The following is a 17,466-nucleotide window of genomic DNA, read 5'->3' as shown; positions in this document are numbered from 1 at the left end:
GGCTGACCCACTACCATTTTCTGCTAACCTAAGCACCTGGTGATGGCCGCATCGCTAACGTAGCTCCCAGTTGTTTATTTCTTCATAACAAACCTCACATGGCCACCCAGTGTCCCGTAGAGCCAGTGTGAGTTTGCATTCTGGCCTGCATTTTTCTTGACACATTGTGCATTTCCTGCTTCATCAAAAGCACTCTCCTCTTCACTAAGTCACGTTCTGTGCTGTCACCCTTCCGTGCCTTTCGCCAGCTTTGCCTTGTCACCACACATTAATGGGCATGTGGTGCTCTGGCTAACATGATTAGTCACAGGAATGAGCGTCTACTGTGGGGAGGCGGAAGTGAAGAGTTGTGTTCAGAGATTTGAGTGGCTCTTGTAATAAGTCAGATACACCCACACACACACATACACACACACACACACACGTATATGTATATATACATATATGTATATGTGTATATTTGTCTTGTATTTTAGAAAAAATGAACTACACAGGGAAAGGATTTTTTAAAAGTCTTTAAAGACAGTGTCAGACTTCAGATGTCAGCAAGTAAAGAGTTTCACGATCCTGTTTCATAGTAAAATAATTTAAACATGGCTGTTAGTTCAACAATGATAATAACCTTAGTATATTTTGTGAATTTATAAACACTCAGATCTCAGCCTACAGTGTTGTTTGACCTGGAAATGCCCTTTTAAAATGCAGACTGGTGGCAGAACCTGCATCTTACCTGGATTCCAGGAGTGTGAGGGTTACATTAGCACTGACCCAGGCTGCCTTGATTGGATCAAAGACGCCCGGCCCATGCTCAGTTACACCGTTATAGGCACTTTGTCACCAGGCTGAAGAACAGTTAGACCGATGCTAATGATGCCCCTTTCTCTGTTATAGAACGCTTACAAGGTCCTGTTTGGATTGAAGAAATTAAGAGATACCCCCCCCCCAACAATGCTTACATAGAAAGGGGGTGTGGGAGTGAGTAAAAGGAACAAAACATTTCCGAGTAAAAAATACACGATTTACTAAACAATAGGGGAAAAAGTCTCAGTTATAAAAACACTAGCTAATTTATCTTAATGGCCAACATATCTCTCCACCCCTAGATAGACTGTTTTATTCCATCGAAAATTAGGGATGAAATTAATTAGATTTTTATGTGGTTTTGTTTGTTTGTTTTGTTTAGTTTTGTTTTTCAAGACGTGGTTCCTCTGTATAGCCCTGGCTGTTTGGGACTACTGTAGACCGGGCTGGCCTTGAACTCACAGATCGGCCCGCCTCTCCCTCCTGAGTGCTGGGACTAAAGGCCTGCAACACCACCATCCATCCCATCTTGGTTTTTGCTGTTTTAAAGCATACACAAATTGTTTTCCTATAAACAACGTATAGGAAAACTGGTGATTTTTATAGAAATTAAACTACATCTCACAGAAATCTCATATGAAGCGGTAGCTTAGAGATCAGTGGAATAATTTTGGAATTCTTTTTTTCGGATTGTGGAGAGTTTGAGTCAGTCCTCTGGGAGACGTGTCATGGTGCTGCTACCACTGTCTGTGATGAAACTACAGACGTAGCCATAGATCAGGATGTATGAAATGGAGTCTGCCCCAACCTAGAGCATGTGGTACATAGAGAAATAGGGTCAGGAGGGTGAAGGGGGCCACAAGAAAAAGGAGAAACCTGTCACAGGCACTGAAGACAGCTGTTAGTGTTTCATACTGCGAGGGGAAGGTGTTGCATCTTCTGTCGTTTCAGAAAGGTAGAACTCGAACGACCAAACATAGAGGATTGATACCAACACAAGAGCTTTTAAACTAGCTGTCACCCTAAAGCAGAATGTCCTGTATTGGGGAGTCAACAGTGGTGCCCTCCCATGTGCTGTATAGACACAGCTGAGCCAGAATGAGTTTATTCTAAACCCCAGCTTCTGATCGCAAGTTTGAGGTCTTGCCAGCTAGGAAGGGACCCCAGTAGTCTTTCAACCCACTCCCCAAGTAGCAGCTCTCAACTGCGGCTGGGCTCATGACAGGTAGCCCTGTGCTACCCACATCCCATGAGAAAAGAGTTTGTGAACATTCAAGGGTGGTTGCGGAATTCTGTAGTTCTTAAAGCAGAGCCTTTTGGTGATTTGCAGGAAGTAGCTAACAAATTTATTATAACAAAAGAAATTGTACTTGATTAATGCATGAGTGTATGAAACAACTTGTTTCTCTGAGTCACGATTAATGGGAGATTAGGTAACTTACTTTGAAACGATAAGAGCTAATTAATACATGAGCTTTACCATCTTCCAACAGTGATTTAGCGTGGTGTTTTCTCCTTGGCTTTCTGTGTCTGTGTGCGTGTGGGTGGGTGGGTGTCTGTGTCTGTGCTTGTTTCAGGGTGTGCTTTTTATGTCTGTGCTGGTGGGTTTTACTGGGCGAAAGTTAAATTCAGTTTATTGTTAGTTGCAGGATGAGGAGCGCAGGCGCCAGCAGCAGTTGGAAGAGATGCGCAAACGAGAAGCAGAAGACCGCGTGAGACAAGAGGAAGGTCGTCGCCTTGAGGAGGAGGAGCGAGTGAAGAGAGACGCTGAAGAAAAGGTTATGCTCCTCTAAAGGCAGCTAGCTGTCACCACATTAGCCCGAGCACAGAGGATGGGCTAGGGCAAAGGGGGCGAGGCATTATGTGTGTCTAGGATGCATAAGACAGAGCAGGGACGGATCTTCCACCTTTCGCTCTTTGGACCAAAAACTCTAGCCCCATCTGACCTGCCTACCTCTCTTCTGGACTGTCTTCAGGCTCCTTTGCCTTCTGATCTGGTCTCCCTCAAACTCTTGAGCACCATGCAGCACAGCAAGGGGTCTGGGACATGACAGTGCTCTGGTCCCGCCCGCAGACAGGGTCCAGGTGGCTTTGATGAAGGTGTCGCTTTTTCAGTTACTGTGAGAATTTAGTGTGAACTCTGGGAGGCAATAGGAACATAGCAAGGCGGTTGGCTCTCATTAACCATTTCAAACAGGTTGTTCACTAAAACTGTTTAATTGTGGTTGATAGTAAAGAGAGTTAGACGGTTTGTCAAACACACACAAGGAAAATTTAGTATGCAACCCAACAAATATTCTGGTTATTTCTACGTGTGGGTTTTATCTCGAATAATTTCCATAGTTGAATTTTAAATGATAGCAGTTTTGACAGTCTTCAAAGCAGGGGCTTCCAAGATGTAGTTCTCAGACCTTCCTGTGCCTGGGGCTGAGGCTCTCTTGGGTGACGAGCAGCTCCCTTGAGCCCAGGTTGGCTCTGGCCCATCCCTGGGTATTGCATGTTGCTGTGTGGTGTAAGCAAAGCTGTTTTTCTCTGTTACTTACCTTCTGTGAAGGTAGAAGTTCTGAGTGTCACTACTTCAGATGGAGAAAAGTTTAGTTTTTATTAATAGTTACTTCCTTGATGGTCCCAGTGAACTATGTAAATAGGGACATCCCTCCTCCCCAAAAAAGTTTAAAAAAAAAAAAAAAAAACATTAATTTTTAAGGAAGCTCTACATTTTTAATGAAGTGATGAATTGGTCACAAGACAATCTACGAGTATGATTGGTAGACATGTGTGGCTCATTTAAATGAAACAGTGGGTGATGTGGGCCCCACACCTGAATCCAGAGCAGTGGCTGGCTGCGTGCTAATGGCAGAGCCCTTCTGAAAGACTCAGCTTCCAGGGCCACGCTGCCCATGAATCTTGAACCGGGGTAACGCTAGTTGAAATCAGAAGTGCCTGGCACTGGACCCAGCCAAGCTCCTAAGTTACAGTCGTGGTCTCCCTTTGCTGTGTATTCCCTGAGAGTCCTCGGGCTGCAGGGATAGGTGCTCTCCCAGTTCAGCGTTGGCCAGCCTCTTCGTTATGACCAGAACAGCCCTGGCCTTGCTGGAGCCTGGAAGAAGCATCCTGGCTGTTGCATCAGAGCTGTGTACTCAGAGACAAGCAGCCTGCGCTTTCTGTGTTGAGAGGCTCTAGGCTATCAATTTCCCCAATGTGTGTTCTCCTAACTCATAATTATGTCAAACATACTTGTGTTCTAGTAACTGTTTCTATAATCCAGTAGTCACTGTAAAAAGAGACTGAAATACTATTTTTACTACAGAATGTCCACAATTGATGGGTTTGATTTGTTATGGAATATGTGCATTCATTTTCTGGGTAAAGTCACCATGGTCATTTAATTGTATCTGTTCTTGGTATAACCGGAAAAGGTTGGTTTGGCCTCTCCGTGCAGTGTTATCAAACAATTGTTTTTCATGTAATTTTAACATTCTCGACAGTGCCACTTAAAAGCCACAGAAATCATTGTAGCTTAATTACCCAACCTAAGATAGTACTAATTTTGTATAGTCAAGAAGATAAAAATATCTTTCCTTTAGAATTTTACAACATAGAACAAGAAATAAAGCTGGAAATGTGGGCCAGGGTAATGAGTGGGACTGGCCTTGTAGTCTCTCTTTTCTCTCTCAGAGTATGAAGCAGGGAGCATTCCATGCTCACTGTGTGTGCTTGTGTGTAGCTCTAGAGGGACCAGAGAAGCAAGGCAGCATGGTGAGGCCCGGACAGTCCGGTCAGACCAGCAGGTCCTTGGTGTTAGTTCCCTGAGTCTGGGTGGACTCCAGCTGACCATACTTGGTTTCCTAGCACCGAGCTCTTGCTTCACTTCAGTCCAGGCAGATGACTTGTTCGCCCTCCCCTCCCTCCCCATAGTTACTTCTTCTTGTGCTCTAAGCTCTTGTCAATCCTTAACAAAACTGTGCCGTTGCCTTTTTTACATGTTAAAAGAATTCAATGCTGTCAACTGTAGTTTGCCTGGATGGAAATGTACAGTGTGTGTGTCAGAATATACCTGCTATTACTATTAATGCTTGACTCCCATTTTCTGTTCTTCAGAGAGTTTATTAAGCTTTGAAACGTATTAACTGTGGAAAGCATACATGTTAGATTGTGGCTCTGGGGAAATGAGTGTTATTTCTTACTGTTAATGGTTTCCTATTGAAACACAGTGGAAACAGGTAAGTTGATATCCTGTCCAAACAGAAAAGGAGAGAAATCGTTGGAGGAAAAGAGGAAGAATAAAGAATGTAAACGATCCGGAGTCTAATTGTGAATGAAAGTCCTGCCTGATCCCATGCTTCTGAGCAGTTCGTGTTAGTGTGGAACAGTGTGCGTGTCTTCATGAAGTTACGATAGTTATGACACTGGAACATGATGTCCTGTGCACATGCTGCTGTAGTGATGGGTAGTGGTGATGGGTGTGCTTGCCCTTCCCTGTGAAGGCGCGGAGGGCCGCACCGCCCCTCCCCTCTGACCCTTGACCTTTTGCACTCTTGTCTATCCCTGCCTGCAGAGGCGACAGGAAGAAGGGTATTACAGCCGCCTGGAAGCTGAGAGGCGCAGACAGCATGACGAGGCAGCACGAAGGCTGCTGGAGCCCGAAGAGCCTGGGCTGAGCCGACCTCCTCTTCCACGGGATTATGAGCCCCCATCCCCGTCCCCAGCACCCAGCGCCCCTCCTCCCCCACCTCAGCGAAACGCCTCCTACCTCAAAACACAGGTCCTCTCCCCGGACTCGCTGTTTACTGCCAAGTTTGTTGCCTATGATGATGATGAGGAGGACTGCGGCCCAGCAGGTCAGGATAAGTACCCCGGCACAAGGAAGTCTCATGGGCACGTTCCTCTTGCTGCCCCTAAGCCGCAGCAGCCCCCCTGCCGGCCACGCCCAGCCTCGGATGGCATCTTTCTCTCCAACTCATTCCAGCCACCCTTGGCCAAAGCCAACAGTACTGCTAACAAAGCAGGCCAGCCCCCACCCCCTCCAGGCAAACCAAGCTTCTACCGTCCTGGCCACTGGAAAGGTAGAGGTAAAAGAGGGAATGTTGAATCAGACCTCTCTTGTCTTGATGATTGAGCCTGGGATCTCTGTACCCCTGCCCCTTGGCACGGTACACTGAGACCACGCCCGTCTTGGCCTTGGGTGTCACCTGGTTATTCTCAGCATGTGATCTCCCTGTACCCCTGATTGTGGTGTTTGTGCTAATGCTCTGTTAATTAAGCCTTGGTACTCCAGTTTCTCTTACACTTTAAGGCACTCGTTTCCTTAATCCGCTGACAACAGTCAGTCCTCCACTGTTACCAAATTATTTCAAGTACTGTTGGTCGTGGCTTTTTTTTTTTTTTTTTTTTTTTTTTTTTTTTCTGTACCTCTTCAAGTCATTCTTTTGTCAAGCAAGTGTCTTCTCAGCAAACGCATCAGTGCCAGAGTGTCGGTTGCACTTTAGGTTCACATCGTTTAATGTCAGTAGACCGTTTGGTTCTGCTCCTGAGGCCTGTGCAGTGACCCATACATACCCTTTGAGGAAGCTTGGTTGAGAACGAGTTAACAGGACAGCTTTACTCTGACGCCTGCAGAGAGCCCGTGCCCACAAACCCTGTCTTGGAGGGCTCCCTCTGTCCCTCTTCCATGCCCAGTCCCCTTTATTGTCTTGCCTTCCTGCCCCTCAGAGCACTAGCACCCAAGCCTTTGCAGGCTCCCGGCTTCTGAATGGGGGGGAGGGGCTGTTAATGACAAACACAGAGGCCGTTGCCCACAGAGTTGCAGTAAGCATTGAATTTATGCTGAAGGTGTAGCTCAGTTATATTCAAATTGGGACTTCAAGCTACCGTGGCCGTAAACGAGATGGAATCCTGGCACCCACCGAGAGCATCCGGTGTAATTTTAGTGAATGTGAGCGGCTTCAAAATTCTGTGGTTTTTACACAAACATGTGAACTCAGCAGTCCTAACAGAAGCCACATTCTCTTAAGACGTTTGTTTCCTACTTACGTGACACAGTTTGCCGGGATTCCTTTTTTACTTACCTGTGTCAGACTTTTAATCTATCTTGGAAGATGTAGTAGTATGGTTAAGTCACTCTGAAAGTCAAAAACCCAATCCTTTTATAAAATTTCTGCTGTGAATGGTGAAAAGCTGGTGCCCTTTCAAGGCATTCATGGAATAGCAATGCAAAATGCTGTTGAATTTTATGAACTTTGGGCAGATTTGGCCGTCTCAGAATAGTTGGGGACCACACCTGTCAGCTGTGGCCCTCAGTGACACCACAAGTGGTCAGACAGTGACAGTGGTCAGAGCACTTCACACCCGGTGCTCCACGCTGCCGTGTCCCGGCCTCGTCTTCCTCATCTCTGTCTGTGGTGAGGCATGCTTCTTGCAACGGGTCATGGGAGACGCAGAGCTTCTGGAATTGAAATGGTTAAGACTAAATTCCAGTGGCAGTATTTCCTCACACGATGTTTTTGTTTTACGAGAGCTCTTTGGAAACTACTTATGATGGACAGTTTTATACATATAGTCAGCTCAAAGTTTTAACATTGTAACAATCTCTAAACACTCTGGAAATTTTGAAGAACTGATTTTTGCTCATGGAAGAAGCCAGTGTCACTCCCAGCAAAGCTCAGAAGTACAGTGTTCTTAATAACACACAAAATAAATATAAAGTTAGGAATTGAAACCAGCTATGCAAATTACCAGTGTAAGTGCCCACTGTGGATTGCTAGGAGGGAAAAGTATGTTTTCTGCTTTTTTTGTTTTGTTTTGTTTTTTGAGTCTTTGCTGAAAGTGACATGCTCTGTGGTGACTTTGGGGTTTTTGACTTGAAGGCTGCTGGGCTCTGTCTAGATAATTCCAAAATACTATACCCTCAGGTTCTTTATATGGAAGAAAATCCATTATTCACCTGCCACTTGTCTAAAGAGGAGAGTTTTAATGTAAGAACGTGGTGATAATTTTGTGGTCTATTTAATCCAATCTTACCATGGTTGACAAATATTCTGAGCCTTTTGTACTTACTCTATGTTGTTAGAAGCTGGTTTCTCAGATGTGAATAGGTTTAAGAGTGTTTTGTCTACATGCGTGTCTGTCACCAGGAACTTGACTCCACATGGGTGCTTGGAGCCCTAACCTGGTCTTCTGCGAAGGAAGGCAGCAAGTACTCTTAACTGCTGAACTCCCTCTCCAGCCCCCTTACATTATTTAGCACTGTTACAGTGGATACTGTAATAGTGCTGAGATACTTTATTACAGCATTATATAATTTGATACACAGTAAATGTTTATCTGTATCATTTCTCTGTGTATCCTAAGGTCTTGGCAAATGTTGGCAATGGACTCAACTCTCAACTGTGGTTTCTTGGCCAAGACAGATATGGTGCACACAGGGCCAGCCTAATTCTAATTCTGCCCTCACATTTTGTTCTCTTGGAAATTTTTGTCAGCAGCACTAATGTGGAATGGTAGGAATTTTATTCTAGTTTGGTTTTGGTAGCTCATTTGTTTCAAAGGCTTTATTTTGCCTTTAATAGTTACATCTATCTTGAAAAAGAAATCTAGTCATCGTACACAAAGGAACTTTAATCATAGACAGACAGGTTTAACTCTTACACTTTGGGGTTACATTTGTTCTCAATGATTATACACGGAATGAATATATATATATATATATATATATATATATATATATATATATATATATATATATTTATATATTTATATAACTCCTGCGGCTGCAGAGATGGTTCAGGTTAAGACCACTGGCTGCTCTTCCAGAGGTCCTGGAATTCCCAGCACCCACATGGCAGCTCACAACTGTCTATAACTCCAGTTCCCAGGGATCAGACACCCTTACACAGACATATGCAGGCAAAACGCCAGTGCTCTTACAGTAAAAATAAATTTAAAAAAATAAAAGAACAAACAAAAGCAAGAGTTCCTACAGTGTGTTGGAGTATACCTAAAACATTTTGTTTACTCCCCACTTAAGTAAGTCTTCTGTATTTGTGGTCATTATGCTCTGTGCCGGCCTGAGGTATTTTATTGTTTTGATTTGTTTTTTAAAGAATGTGTTTCAGTTTTTCCATTCTAAGAACAAAAGGCCTTGATGTCAGCTATTGGACCTAGTGATTGGATTACCTAGCCACCGAAAGGGGTGAATTTTAAACTGGTGCGTCTTCGAGCATATGAAGAACCTTTGATTCCTCATCATCTAAGTGATTAAAGGAGTCTTGTTTTCCTGCAGACACTCTATATCGTGACCAAATACTTTATTTAACTTGGCCTTTTTTTTTCTGTTTTCATGGAAAAGGACCACACCCTTATACGGGATCTGCTGGGACAGGCTCGGGAGCCCACGATGCTCCTCGGGACCCAAGAGAAAAGCACACGAGAAGGTACTCAAGGGCTGGGCTCGGCTGGGTCTGATCTGTGCTGCTTTTCCTTCTTGTTGCCCTTTTCATGTCGTGGTGAATTGTGTCAGACTTCATCAGACATCCAGGTGTTTTCCCCTGCAAAGTATCATGTGAGAATGTGGGTGTGCCCCCACACACACACGTGTGTGTGTGTGTGTGTGTGTGTGTGTGTGTGTGTGAGCCACCACACCCTTCCTTACAGTGGGTTTCCCTCCTGGAACTTGCTCTGTAGACCAGCCTGCCGAGCCACGTAGCTTTTTTAAAGTTCCTGTTGCTGTCATGCTTCTGTTTGAGGGTAGTGATACTTGGAGCAGGGCCTGCCTGCTGTAAGACTGAAATGCTAGAGGCATGAAGGCCAGGCCTGTCAGTTGAGCCTGTTGCCACAGGCCGATTGCTTCTGGGATTTAGCTGGACATTTGCTCATCCTAGATGTAACAGTCCTGGCCTGCCTCTTACTAGACTGGGTGGGTCTATTAATGTATCTCAAGTACATGGAAGATTTGTAGAAACGCTGTATTCTTAAACTGTACCCCTATTAATTACACTTGTTTAGCTGGCAAGAAAAGCCTGCTTACTGAAGTTGAGCTCACTGAGTTATTCTCTTTTCCCATTTTTAGTGTGGATGGGTGGCACCGGGCATGTGGGCACGTGCATATGCACCACATGTTTGCATGTATGTGGGTGCATGTTGAGGCCTGAGACCCTCACATTGTCCTTCCATCTTACTCATTGAGACTGGGTGTCTCATCAGCATGGCTAGTCTAGCTAGCTAGCAAGTTGCTCTGGAAATCCTTCCTTCTGAAGCTATCATTACAAGCTGGCTGCCCTGTATTCCTAGTATTCTAGTATTCATACTGTGATCTCTGTTAACCATTCAGCCATCTCTAGTCCCCTTAGTTGGTTTTAAAGTTACTGTGTTAAGTAAAGAGAGTATTTTGCTCTTTTTCTACATAGATATATTTATTTATTACTGTTTTTAGAGTTCTTTTTTAAAGTTAATCTTAACTGTTTGGCCCACGTTGACTATAGGACTCTGTCCCTGCCCCTGTCCTTGTTCATTGAAATTGAATTGTGTGAGCATGGATTGGCTTTTAAAGTCTGTCTTTAGAGTAGTGTGCAACAATGAACAAGGCTTGCTGAAACCCTGTGGCCCCTGTGAAAAGGCTAAGTACTCGTATTGTGATGCATAATCTGTTGTGTTTCCCTCTCCTCCAGCCAAGATGCAGACTTCCCTGGCAGTTCTGGAGCCCCTGAAAACCTGACATTTAAAGAGCGCCAGCGCCTCTTTTCTCAAGGCCAAGATGTGTCTGACAAAGTAAAAGCATCTCGTAAATTAACAGAACTTGAGAACGAACTGAACACCAAGTGAGAGGAGGAGAGGAGAGGGCGCCTTGTGCCCACATGAGTCTGCATGGCAGTGGCTCTGTGGGGGCGAGCCTGAAGAGGAGGGAACAGTTCTAGTCCTAAGAGATTTCTAATTTCTGTTTCTAAAATGGTTGCAAGTTAGAGATGTTCCAATTCTAAGAAATCTTGTTTTACTTTACCAAGAAAGCCCTGCCTAGGTCCTGTTGATTTGACTCAGGTGAGGTTATCTTCCTTTGCTAGCTTCTTTGGGGAGTCTCAGACTCACAGGGCAGAATGAAGGGCAGTGAAGATCACAGGGCGTTTCCTCTGCCCTCTTTTCCCCTCATTATTCCCAAGGTAGTAGGCCAAGAAATTATCTCTGTTCTTTCTCTAAACTCCACTTGGCTGAACAACACAGACCATCGCCGTGTTCTGGTGGACCTGTGTTCAGGAGACAGAACCGTCAGCCTGGAGCCCAAGGTGGATGTCCCCACTGTACCTTCTATAATGTGCCACCTAATGGTGGCTAGATGGAGCTTCTTACATGTAAGGTGCACAACACATTCATCATTCTTGACAAACGTGAGCCTCCCGATCAATTCTAAATGTTTGAGATTGAGCATCTAATTAATAATTCAATTTTTAAAATTCTCAAAAATTTAAAGACTTAACCTTAGGGGATTTTATTTTTATAAATACCAAATTACTGTTAGACTAATCATTGGTGAAAATTAAAGATGACAGTTATGTTGGGAAGTTACCTAATATTTCAGATACTCCGAAGAATCTAGAGAGCTCTCTAGCTAAACAGCGTTCATGTAGGTAGAAGCAAAGATGTCTGAGAAGAGCTCAGCTCACGGGTGGCAGTCAAACATAGCTAGCAGAAATTTTAAATTTAGCAAAAAGGATTTGTGTTAGGTACACTTGTCGGAAAGGGGAGGGATCGGTTACTGTGCGTGCCATCTGAACTTTAATACTGTAAAGAATAACGCGTGGTAGTCAATTCACATTTCTTTCACAGCATAAAAGAGTAGTTTAATTTTAATTTGTGAATTTGCACTGTCATTCCTCCAGCTGAGTTGTGGGAGGCAGACATGAGTTTGTTTATGTTTGTGTGAAAGCAAGCTTTATGACTTCAAGAACACTTCTCATTTGACAAAGCCCTAATGTGGATCCAGATGATGTTTCTGTACCATACTATTCTCTGATAAACGTGTACGTTAGGAAAATAGGCACACTTGCAAATAGAACAGAAGCATTTGCAACCCTGAAAGCCACTTTTAATAAGGACTGTACGATAAGTTGTTGAAATACAATTGTAAATATTTTTTATGTCTATCAAGCTTCCTATTTGGAAGTGTGCCTTTGCTGTTTCCTCTGTAAGAGAATTGAGTGGTCCTGAGAGTTAATGAAGGATTTGCACACTTGCCTTGCCTAGGAAGTACAGTCTCCTTGAGTCTGGAGCACACTGGTAGCCTTTGGGTGGCATAGCCTTCCTCCCAGAGAAGAGCAGATACCTGCTGTTTGCTTGTACATGGGAAGACAGATGCACACAAGAACCTGCAAACATCTGAAAACTGCATGTGTGTTTGTGAAACCCATAGTGATGTAGACTTGGCCATCCCTGGACAGTGAGATCAAATGTGAATATGTGTTGTGAGAGCGCGTTACATAGCGTGTTACCGTGGGGAAACGCCCAAACTGCTGTTTTCCATTTCTACTGTATTTCAGTTGCAGCCTTTTTTAAAATAAACTTTGTATCTATTTAAGTGTATTTGCTATTGTTTTCAAAGTGCTGACAAAGTTTATATTTGTAATGCCAGCCCTCCTCTCCCCCATTTCCACCTGTCACTACTTCATTAAACAATGCCGAGTGTCACTCCTATGTCCCTCGGTTGTTTTTCTGTCTGCGGGTAATGTTCTTTGACTGGCAACACAACCAGCTAAGTAAGAACTAGGGTGACCTTTTCTCGAGAGTCTCGGATGAGAGCTTGGTCACCTTCGCACCCCGCAGTCGCAGATGGCCACTGGCACCGTGTCCCACTGGTCACTGGACTCCCTGAACATACTCGGTGGCCGTGCACACTGCATGAACGGTATTGTGGTCATGCACGTTTGAAGTGTAAGAGCCCACTCACGATGACTGGAATGAAGGTACGTTTTATTGTCGTGCACAGGCAACACTGGCCAGTTCTAGCAGGCTGGACGCAGAGCTGTGACCAAGCTCCGCAGCTGTAGCAGCCTTTTCTCTGTATTTTAGCAGTGGGGCCGTGCAGCATCCCAATTTCAGGGCTTCGGTGAAATGGAATGGGGGGCGGTGGGGGCAGGGAGTTACTGGTCAGAATATATAAAATTGGATACGAAAGGGAAATAACTTTGAGTACGGTTGCACCGGTAAAGCATTACAGTCAGCAATGTACTGTAAAATGTAGAAGAACTTGAAGGAAGGAAGGCGTGTTTAAGGGTTGAAGGAAGCTGTGGGGAGCCTTTTTGGTAGAATCAGGATTTATATGTTGCAATTACGATATTGTGTGTACTATGTTTTAATTTGCCGTGTTTTTTAGATTCTGTAGACACACTTATCCCCTCCTGCGCCCTCCTCCCTCTTAGGGAGGTTGTGGTTCTGGCCTACAGTTGTCTGTTGTCTCCGTCACATCATAAGAGCATCTACCAAACCCGCCGGGCGTTGGTGGCGCACACCTTTAATCCCAGCACTGGGGCAGAGGCAGGCGGATCTCTGTGAGTTTGAGTCCAGCCTGGTCCACAAAGCTAGTTCCAGGACAGGCTCCAAAGCAATACGGAGAAACCCAGTTTCGAAAAATCAAAATAATAATAATAATAATCTACCAAACCCTAGACAAATTTTCCTCTGTGCCCTCCCCGCTAATACGATTTCAGATATATTTATGGTAAGATTTAGCAAAATGTTGCTGGCTGGCTGGCTGGCTGGCTGGCAAGTAACCTGTGGGGTCTGACATCATGATAGGCTCTAATGACATGCTAGAAGGAAGGGAAGAGCCGGTGCATCAGAGAAAGAGGCTATAGGTTTTCAAGGCCATGTTAAGGCTATCGATGCTCTTTATACACGCATTATCACGATCCCAATGCTCTTGGACAAGTAGGAGCAGTGCCTGACATTCTATGAGCTGGTTAGCAGCACCCAGGAGAAACTTATGTGGTTGGGCAAGGCGCATGCGAGCGAGCGGTCGGTGAAAGCTACCCCGACTTAGCCATGCCCTTCACTCGCTGGCTGCCTGGTGCGAAGAAGAGAAGGAAATGCCAGGCCACCATATATTGTGGGGTTTCTCAGAACAGAGGTTGTGACAGCTTCAGCATCAAATGCGGGTGAGTGTGAGGGGAACCCCGCAGCTTGAAACCACGCCTCCCAGAGGGGCGGGGCTGGGAGAACTGGGGTCGGTTTGGGGATCTAAGGATGATGGACACATGCATTTTGTCCCAACTGCGGTTAAGGCGCCTCCCTTCAATTCCCACTGAGGCATCCCCGACCATCCCTTCAGCCCACCTCGGGGTCTCCTAACCTGGCACCTGGGTCAGCTCTGCGGGCCCTCTAGATGCTGAGCAAGAGCAGTGGTTAGTTAACCAACAGTGCTTGCTTACGTAATCCTGACCGCTGCCCTCTTAGAGCACACAGCAGAACAATATGGAGCGATAAAGTAAACAAAAAATATAAATACTGTGCTAAGCAGGGATCCCGAACCTTACGAGGTCTGTAGTCAGCGCTGCAAAAGTTAAAGAGTAGGTGGATAGCCTGTAGGGACTAGCTGCTCCTGCTGCACAGTGGGGCCTGAGGGCTTGGGAGAGGTCCCTGTGGATACATGACCAGCCAGGCCTCGGTGGTTATGCTGGGAGCAACATAGAGGCTGAGAGAGGCGAGTGGAGTTATTAGTTCTAGGCCAGCCAGCTCTACACAGAGAAACCCTGTCTCAAAACAAAACAACAACAACAAAAAAAAAAAAAAAAAAAAAAAAAACAAGAAAAGCAGCTGACTGCATAAGCTGCCTCTAAAGGACAGGGCTCCCTGGGCGGAAGGCAAGGAGCCCTGTGGTGGGCATGTGTTCCAGGAAAACTGGTGAGAGCCACAGGCAGCCTATCAGAACTCTGCAAATTGCTCTAAGAGAGCACGTTGAAGGAGGATTGTTTATAAGGGACTTGAAGAAATTTAGCAACACTGTAACGCCTAGGTTTCAGATTATTCAATTAGAGTTTAGCATTGTAGACTCTTTGTGAGCCAATTTAGAGAATAATTCTCTAATAAGAGGAGCTACATTTCCAGCAAAAATAAATATACCCACGAAAGGAAGGACCGAATCCCCTGCAGGAAAGATGGGATCCCTCGCAGGAATGACAGGATCCCTAGAAGGAGGGACTTAAATTATCCTCTGAGTTTCTGGGAATGATACATACATCCTTAGCTGGGACACTGAGCCCCCAGTGAGACGGCCACACCCGGACCAGTCATTTGTGGGAGTTAACGTACACTTCACTTCTTTGGCTTGTAAAATCCAAGCAGTCCATGCTCTGACTTCCTTCCAGAGTCCAACCTCCATTTTCCACCTTCCTGTCCTCATAGAAATCCTTTCTCCTTGACCTTCTGAGCCTACTCACATCTCTTATACTCTCTCTCTCTCTCTCTCTCTCTCTCTCTCTCTCTCTCTCTCTCTCTAGGTTGAGATTTTCAGGGGCCTGTTTTGGGGTTTTACATTTTTTATTATTTTTATTTGTGTATATATTTTTTTTAATTTGGGCGGAGGCGTTTTTGTTAGTATTCAGGCATCTATACTGGGCTGTCCTTCAGGTTCTGACAGGATACGTCCTCAGCTGCAGCCACTAAGAGCACAACCTGTGCTCGTTCACTATGTTGCCTTTTAAAAGGGCCCTGCCCACCTCCCTCCCATCATCATCATCATCATCACTCTGTATGTGTGTGTGTGTGTGTGTGCCTCTGCCTCTCTGGGAATAAAGGCGTACGCCACCACCGGTCCAGCTGCTTTTTTTTTTTGCTGCCTTGCCTCTGCAGTGCGTATGTGAAGGGGTCTGAGCGCCCTGACTGCCGACCTTCCCTGCAGTCCTTTGCTGAGACTGCTCACCCTTCTCTTTCACACTATTTCAGTATGACCAAGCAGGGGCTGTGGTGATGGGTTTTCCCTTTGGATCCTTGGTTGTAGGTCAAAGAAGAAAGAATAGTTCAACTGGAAACAGAAAATGCCATTCTGCACCTGAAATTGGCAGAGGTAACAACATTTTAATGCGCCTTGTAGACCGGCAGACCAACAGACCGAGCACGAGTGGCGGTTTGGAGCCGGCTACTTACTGTACTTGCAAAAGATGCAAAGGGAGAGCGACCTTCATTTGGTCTTTTGTCCCATTCTGCGAGCTAGAAGGGACACTTGGGTTCACAGCTGTCATCCTGTACCCGAACAGGGATGGAGTCTGCATTATCCATCTTGGTGCTCTCAAGCATCTAAGGAATAATCCGTCAGTAATACGCCCAGCAGATGTTAAGTTGTACCACTCTGCATTTATTAAATCTACAGATAACTACTACAACCTCCCCATGTTGCTGTAGCAGCATACCCGAGACCATTATTTACAAAGAGCATTTCTTTCTCTCAGTTCTGGGGTCCAAGATTAAGGCACTGCAGGTTTGATATCTGGGGCCGGCTCATTTCTCTAACTGGCACTGTCTAGATGTCTTCCTGTGGTGCAGTAGATGAGCAAATAGCTCTCTAGTCTTATCCATTTACGAGGGATTTCATAGCCTCCCAACCCCCCCCCCCATCTTTATACCACCTCAGTGGACATTGTTTGTCAGCATGAATCTTGGAGGAACAATCTACAACAGGTTGCTGGGCATCCTCAGGGGCTTCCTCTGCCCTCTCCCACCCTTTTTGAGGCAGCTTGCCTGCTCTCAGGATCAGTTAAGGACTAAGCCAGAAACTAGAAGTCTGCGTGGGCAGGGCCCTCCCACAGGAGCTCAGACACTGCCTCCGTCACAGGAACACGTCAGAGGCTAGGGCCCTGCTTCCTGCTCAGTCCTCGAGAGTGAGAACTGAGCCCTGGTCTGCTTGTTGCTCTTCACTTTGACATTGGGTCATAGTACTGTGTGATGTGAGCTCTCGGCTAGGGTGAACGCCCGTGTGGATAGATAACCCCCACCACCACCTTCCACCCCGCCAACACACAGGAAAGCAGCAAAATGAAGCAAACCCCACAGGCATAGCCTTGCTCATCTGGGGCCCCTGCACTGATACCTGTGGAAACCCGGATAGAACTCTGGCCAACCCTGCCAGCATCTCTGCTGTCCCGGGCGACAGCAACAGCACCTTGTATTTCCTGTCACCTCCCCTCGTGCTCCAAAAACATCCAGAAGGGTCTTCTACAAATGTGTGTCTGTTGAAAAGCCTTGCTACTGAAAGCCTTTCCCGGGGTTGGCACCGCCCTTGAGTGAATGCCCGCCCAGGCTTTGCACCTCCTCTGCTGTCCTTTCTCTTCTGAGGTCTGTCACTCACAGCCTCCGCTTGGCTTGGCCTCTCTCTGCATCCCTTCTTCCTACGTGGCCAGTGCCTTCAGGCGTAGCCCCGAGACCCCTGACCTCCAAGGGTCCACACTCCGGGGACTCCTCCTCTGACTCCGCCCACTCTAGAGCCGTTGGCAGCCCTCTTCCTGTGTCCTGTGTATCATGGGCCATCAGCAACTTTTTCTCGGGGTCACAGGAGGTTTCAAACGTTACATTATGTTTTCTTTCTGTGTAGCACCGGGAGAGGACGGACAGGAGCAGCGGTGAGGCCTGGCTCTATGCTCTGCTCAGGATGAGACGGTGTCAGCAGGGAAGCATCCGTTCAGCCTTCCT

The 17,466-nt window shown here is 45.8% G+C and overlaps 1 protein-coding gene across 4 annotated transcripts in view; it reads left to right on the top strand.

Moving 5' to 3' along the window:
• The window catches only part of Afdn (afadin, adherens junction formation factor), a 92,137-nt gene extending 79,663 nt beyond the window's left edge, over nt 1-12,474 (top strand). For all 4 annotated transcript variants that reach the window (XM_051206083.1, XM_051206081.1, XM_051206080.1 and 1 more), the window contains 4 exons: nt 2,445-2,579; nt 5,360-5,642; nt 9,149-9,233; nt 10,467-12,474. In XM_051206083.1, coding sequence (XP_051062040.1) covers nt 2,445-2,579; nt 5,360-5,642; nt 9,149-9,233; nt 10,467-10,620 — 657 coding nt within the window. In that variant the 3' untranslated portion in view covers nt 10,621-12,474. The remainder of the gene's footprint in view (nt 1-2,444; nt 2,580-5,359; nt 5,643-9,148; nt 9,234-10,466) is intronic.
• Nucleotides 12,475-17,466: the final 4,992 nt, after the last annotated feature.

This window comes from Phodopus roborovskii, unplaced genomic scaffold (assembly GCF_943737965.1).
Source record: "Phodopus roborovskii unplaced genomic scaffold, PHOROB, whole genome shotgun sequence".
In the NCBI taxonomy this organism is placed as follows: Eukaryota; Metazoa; Chordata; class Mammalia; order Rodentia; family Cricetidae; genus Phodopus; species Phodopus roborovskii.
The sequence above is the reverse complement of the archived record's forward strand: the minus strand, read 5'-3'. Positions and strand labels throughout refer to the sequence as shown.